Here is a 6437-nt window from a genome sequence, read left to right as displayed (position 1 = left end):
CTTTGTTTTGCAGCTTTAAAGGAGTCATATGATGCTCTTTTTCAACAGGTTAATAAAGGTCTCTGGTGCACAAAACATGTCAGTGAAAATACCACTCAGATTTTAATCTGGTATGTTTTGGGCATGCTTAGTTCTAGCACGTCTCAATATCCCTCTGGTCCAGTTATTTTCTTGACAGGCTGTTTTTTGTGTCTCACGTAACAAACTGAGGTAAATCTAAATGGCCTGTTGTATCGTATATGTTCTGAAATACACAGCCCACAAAAAAACGGACCTTTCACAGTTTCTATTTTAGTAGGGTCACCAGAGACCCAAATGTATAGCACAAGCACCTCATCTCTGTCCATCCCTCCCGCTACCCAATCCTCTGCTCGCCTCTCTCGTTACATTAACGCCCAGACAGCCCCAAGGTTTTCCTCTGCTTTCATGGCCGCCCAAAACATCAGGGCAGGTGAGGCACCATCTGACCCAGAGGAACTCACTTCCATGTTCAACACCTCCTGCCGCTCCATCCTCGACTCGATAGCCCCACTTACCCTGAAAAAGCCCAAGCCCAGGGTCTCAGCTTGGCTCAACGACACCATCAGAGCTCAGAGAAGAGCGTGGAGACAGGCGGAACGCAGGTGGAAAAAGGACAGGCTGACCATCTCACTCGAGATTTTGAGGGAAAAGCAGAGGACCTATCAGAAGGTGGTAAAGACTGAAAGGGCCAAGTACTTTGCCACTCTCATCTCCAACAACTCACACAACCCCAGAGTGTTATTCAGGACAATCAACACCGTTGTTCACCCCCCCCCTACCGTCATCTAGGATCCATCCCCGGCTAAGTGCGAGGAATTGTTATCCTTTTTTTCTGACAAAGTCACCAACATCAGAAAAAACATCCCGCACTCCACCAAGGACTTAGCCGTCACACTGGGATGTGCATCCACTTTCTCCAGCTTCTGTCCTTTCACTCTACCAGCCCTCTCCAAGATGGCCGCTGCACTGAAGCCGGCCTCATCGTCTCTGGACCCCATCCCTACCCCCCTTCTCAAAGAGGTGTTCGACACGATAGGGCCACACATCCTCTCTATAATCAACAGCTCGCTGGCCACTGGCATTGTTCCGCCCAGCCTCAAACAAGCTGTGGTCCAGCCTCTCCTCAAGAAACCTAACCTGGACCCCTCCAACCCCAGTAATTACAGACCTATTTCCAAGCTCCCAGTCGTGTCCAAGCTCCTGGAAAAGGCTGTCCTCAGCCAGCTGTGGCCCTACCTCCAACAGAATAACATCCTGGAGAAGTTTCAGTCTGGCTTCAGACCTGGCCATAGCACTGAGTCGGCACTTTTAAAGGTTTGGAACGACCTCCTCCTCATCGCAGACTCCAGGAAATGTGCTGCCCTGGTCCTCCTGGACCTCAGCGCAGCTTTTGACACCATAGACCACGCCATCCTCCTCGATCGCCTCCAGCAGGAGGTTGGCATCACTGACACCGCTTTGTCATGGTTCAAGTCCTACCTCAACAATAGAACCTACGCCGTCCACATAGCAGACTGCTCCTCCAGACAAGCCAACCTCACCTGTGGGGTCCCTCAGGGCTCCATCCTCGGTCCCATCTTGTTCTCCCTCTACATGCTCCCCCTATGTCTAATCCCTCAACGCTACAATATCTCATTCCACTGCTATGCGGACGACACCCAGCTCTACCTGTCAATCAACACTGACGACCCCGCCGATATGAAGCGCCTGATGGACTGCCTCCGCGATGTGAAGGAGTGGATGGCCCAGAGCTTCCTACAGCTGAATGAGAGCAAGGGGGAAATCCTCCTCATCGGCAACACCACCGCCATCACTCAGCTCAGCACCAACATGGGAAGCCTGTCCACCCTTGTCAGACCACATGTCAAGAACCTCGGTGTCATCTTTGACTGCGAGCTTAACCTTGACCGACAAGTGAGCTCCGTCGTGAAGGCATGCCTATACCAACTACGCATCATAGCCAAGATCAAGTCCTTCCTCACCCCCAGCGACCTGAGGAGGGTCGTCCTCAGGCTAATATCATCTAGGCTTGACTACTGCAACTCACTATATGCGGGACTTCCTGATAAGACCATCTACCGCCTGCAGCTAGTCCAAAATGCCGCTGCCAGGCTGGTGTCAGGCACCAAAATGAGGGACCACATCTCCCCTGTCCTCATCTCCCTTCACTGGCTCCCAGTGAAGAAGAGAGTGAAGTTCAAAATCTGCACCTTTGTTTTTAAAGCTCTCAACAGTCTCGCCCCACCTTACATCAAGGACCTCCTGGACCAGTCTACCTCCTCAAGGCCCAGACCCAGGCTCAGGTCCGACGCCCAACTCAGCCTGAGGGTCCCACGTACCAACCTCAAGAGGAAGGGTGACCGTGCCTTTGCAGTGATAGCACCGACCCTGTGGAACGCGCTCCCTTCTGCCATCAAGTTTGCCCCCACTCTGGACTCCTTTAGAGCCAAGTTAAAAACCCACCTCTTCCAAAATGACATTCCCTAAATCTACTCCCTATTTGTTGTGAATTGTATGCCTGAGTTTTACGTTTAAGTCGTCTGTGTCTGATTGCTCTCTGTGTTCCTTGTCTTTGTCTTTATCTGTTCCTTTACCCGGGCTGCGCCCCGGGCCGATGTAAAAGTTGGATGGGGGGCGCATTATAAATGAAATTAACATAACATAACATAACAAGCACTGAAAGTGAAAGAGTGTTTCATAATATGGGACCTTTAAAAGGTATCGCTTGAAGAAGCTTTTAATCGACGGGTACGAAAGGGATATGCGACCAGGCCCGGCACCACAAGGGGGCTTGAGGGGGCAACGCCCCCACTTTGAACTGTGTGCCCCCTCAGGTTTGTGCCCCAATTTCTGAAACATCTTTTGTCAAGTTATTTGACTTGATTCCACAAAGGGTTAACTCTCACAAAAAAGATATCGCTATTTTTTTTTTTTTAATACCGCTAATTTAGGCTGAACTCTGGAAAAGAGCTGCCCGCTGCCATGGAGCTAGTCCTAGTTCAGGGGGCACTGGAAGCACAGTCCGTCAGGTGATAGGTCAGGTGACAGGTGATAGGTCAGGTGATAGGTCAGGTGATAGGTCAGGTGACAGGTGATAGGTCAGGTGATAGGTCAGGTGATAGGACAGGTGATAGGTCAGGTGACAGGTGATAGGTCAGGTGATAGGTCAGGTGACAGGTGATAGGTCAGGTGATAGGTCAGGTGATAGGTGATAGGTCAGGTGATAGGTCAGGTGATAGGTCAGGTGACAGGTGATAGGTCAGGTGATAGGTCAGGTGATAGGTGATAGGTCAGGTGACAGGTGATAGGTCAGGTGATAGGTCAGGTGACAGGTGATAGGTCAGGTGACAGGTGATAGGTCAGGTGATAGGACAGCTGGTTCACATGTTCTAGGGACAGGGGCTTAAAAGCAACCATGGTTGCACTCCTCTGTAGCGTTCTACAGTTGTGATACTGCTGCACTGGTTATGAGAGTACGTTTTGTGTGTTCATACCACCCACCACCCGAGCCTACACTTACCACCACAGCCTCCACCCACCACCCCAGCCTCCACCCGCTGGTCACCTACCCACGGGGAGTTTGATAGGTCATGGGCTGCCTGCCATATTGTATACTTGCATGTTGTGGTCATTTAACTCCAGACAGGGAGCTCTACAGACATGAGCCATCCTATTACACCAAGCTTGAATGTATTAAAAGTATGACCATCATGCAATCAATAGTTGTGACAAAAAGTGAGGTGAGTGTCCTGCCTGAACTAGGGTGACCAGGTCCCAACAAACCAAATGTGGGACAAGGAGTATGTTTGTGTGGGACAATGTGGGACACCCTCTCAACAGGCCTGGATCGAACTTTAGGTGCCCCTGGTAGCATCCCCTCGCCCCCCCGGCCGAGAGAGCTATGTCTATCCAATTTTTTAAATATATGTGCATTTCCATTCTGTTTCCTATTCTGTTTGGTTTATTCAGTAGCATCCAATAGACTTTGCAGATAAAAACAAATATATCTTATTTGAATGTGAACCTCACAATAAAGTATCTGTATGGAGCAGAAAGTGAGGTCAAAGTGCAGTATCAATTTAGTATATTAATAAAGAAAAGTAGCATGACAGTGTTAGGCCTGTAGATGATTGAGTATGTAGGCTATCTAGCTAGCTAACTTGCCTCCCATTTGCAACACAAATGCATTGACATAGGTGTCAAGGCTAAGGCGCGCACACACTAGACGAAAACAACAACGAAAACAACACACAATGACAGTGATAACAGCTAGTCAAAGGATAAACCAATTGCCCAAGTCATTTTTCAGTTTTTAGATAGCCTGACACTACAGATTGTAAGCTTTCAAATGATGTGTCATACATTGAAATCGGAAAAGAATTGAAGACGACACAAGTATTTGAATGTTGGTACACCTCAGACAGAGACTGGGAGAAAAATCACTCTGTTGCAGCAACAAATGCTGTTAACAGCTAGCGGCTAACAGTGGTACATCGCTACGAACGTCTAACTACGTTTATAACATCACACAACATGCTGATAGAACATGAACATGCTAAAAACACATAAATAGATGAACACTGTAGTCCTTGCTTTTGAACACGTCCTAAAACGAAAGTGGTACCAGTAGTATACGTTTTTAGTGATAGTTAAACTATTGTTTATTATATCGAGTGGGTACTTTAAAACTTCAAGTTGGTGTTGTGAAAAAAAAACGAAAACTAGATATTGTTGACACAATAAGTTTCACTTTACGACCCCTTTGAGTCAGCGGGTGGTTCGCACATTCAGCCAGCTCCCTATGTCCACGTGGGGCAATGTCCGTTGCCATGGGAACATTAATGCTGTTTCCTGATAGGCTGAAGACGTTCCATAGAATCTGGACGTTCTGCTGCAACTGAACATGTCAAATCGCTGCGCTTTGTTGCAGCGCTTAGATGGACACTGGCCCCGTGATGATAGCCTTCCCTGCTTTCTCCACAGCCATTGGATAAATCAGATTTTAGAAAAGTGTTTTAGCCAATCAAAATTAAATATGCGGGACATCGTCCCAATTTGCGGGACGCACCAAAAGTCGTGAAAATGCTGTGCAGTCCTGCGCAAAGCGGGACATCTGGTCACCCTAGCCTGAACGGTCAGTCGAAGGGAGAATGCTGCTGTCGCAACGTAAAAGGCGTTGAAATGCACTCTCTTTGTAAAGCAGCACAGTAGCCCGTTCTCTGGCAGGACAGCTGTGTATGGTTACAAACACATTCTGATGTTGGTGTAGGAGCCAACCTGTTATGACCAAGCTCAAATAGTTGTGCCCCTCTCCGAAATCTCAGATGTCTCCTTTAGTGACTATTCCCCTGTTTTGTCTCCAATGACCCCAAACTGTTTTCACTAGATGTAACATGATGACAATTGTTGAATGGACTCATCTTCTATTTTTCCCCTCAGACTTCCTTCGAGGCAGGAGAACTGGGGTCAGGGTGGCCGAGCCTCCGCTTCCTCTCTCCTTGGAAGAAGCGGACACAGGAAGTGAGGTAAGAGACGACACCACGGGGGAGGGCAGCGTGAGTCAGCCAGAGCTCCCCCTCCCCCTGGAGACTCCGTGGGGCGCTCCCTTGGTGTGGGGCGACAGCCGGAACTCGGCCTGGAGGAGGGAGGAGTTCAACAGCCGGGACGTCCGCGTCGGCCTGCTGACGTTAGCGGTGGGCGGCTACGCCCGCCTCCTCCGCCGCTTCCTCTCCTCGGCCAACCTCCACTTCCTGTCCGGAAGGGAGACCGTCACCTACTACGTCCTGACCGACAGCCCTCACGCTCTGGAGCCCCCGCCCCCCCTGGGCCCCGGGAGGTCGCTGAGAGTCGTCCCCGTGGCTGAGCTGCCCGGCTGGGAGAGGCTGGCTGGGCGCCGCATGGCCCTGCTAGCGGCCGCCATCAAAGAACCCGTCCAGGGGGAGGTGGAGTACGTCTACTGCATGGACGTGGACCAGGAGTTTGTGGCGCCGGTCGGGGAGGAGATCCTGGGGGCCCTGGTGGCCACGCTGCACCCAGAGCTCTACGGCATGCCGTGCCACGCCTTCCCCTACGAGCGCGAGCGGGGCTCCGTGGCCTACGTGGAGGAGGAGGAGGGTGATTACTACTACACCTCGGAGCTGTACGGCGGCCTCTGCTCCGAGGTGTACACCATGGCCCGGGCGTGCTCCCAGCTCATCCTCCAGGACCGGGAGAGGGGACGCCCGCAGCCCAGGGGGCTGGAGGAGAGCTACCTGAACCGCTATCTGATCAACCGGAGGCCCACCGCCGTCCTGTCACCCGAGTACAGCTGGTGGGAGTCGGCGCTGTCGGCCAGCGTACCCGTGCAGAGGGTGGTCTCCCTCGGGAGGCAGTGTGAGGCACTGGAGCCCCAGAAGAGAGAGGAGCAGGACTGCTGA

At 51.2% G+C, this 6437-nt stretch overlaps 1 protein-coding gene across 1 annotated transcript; it reads left to right on the top strand.

Annotated features, from left to right (window-relative positions):
* Window positions 1-975: 975 nt before the first annotated feature.
* LOC308155995 (globoside alpha-1,3-N-acetylgalactosaminyltransferase 1-like) lies at window positions 976-6437 on the top strand (the record flags this gene model as incomplete). Its single annotated transcript, XM_080529358.1, has 2 exons — window positions 976-1289; window positions 5477-6437. The coding sequence occupies 2 exons, from the start codon at window positions 976-978 to the stop codon at window positions 6435-6437; spliced, it is 1275 nt and encodes a 424-aa protein (XP_080385484.1).

This window comes from Nansenia antarctica, assembly GCF_963989245.1.
Source record: "Nansenia antarctica genome assembly, chromosome: 4".
Classification (NCBI taxonomy): domain Eukaryota; kingdom Metazoa; phylum Chordata; class Actinopteri; order Argentiniformes; family Microstomatidae; genus Nansenia; species Nansenia antarctica.
The sequence above is the reverse complement of the archived record's forward strand: the minus strand, read 5'-3'. Positions and strand labels throughout refer to the sequence as shown.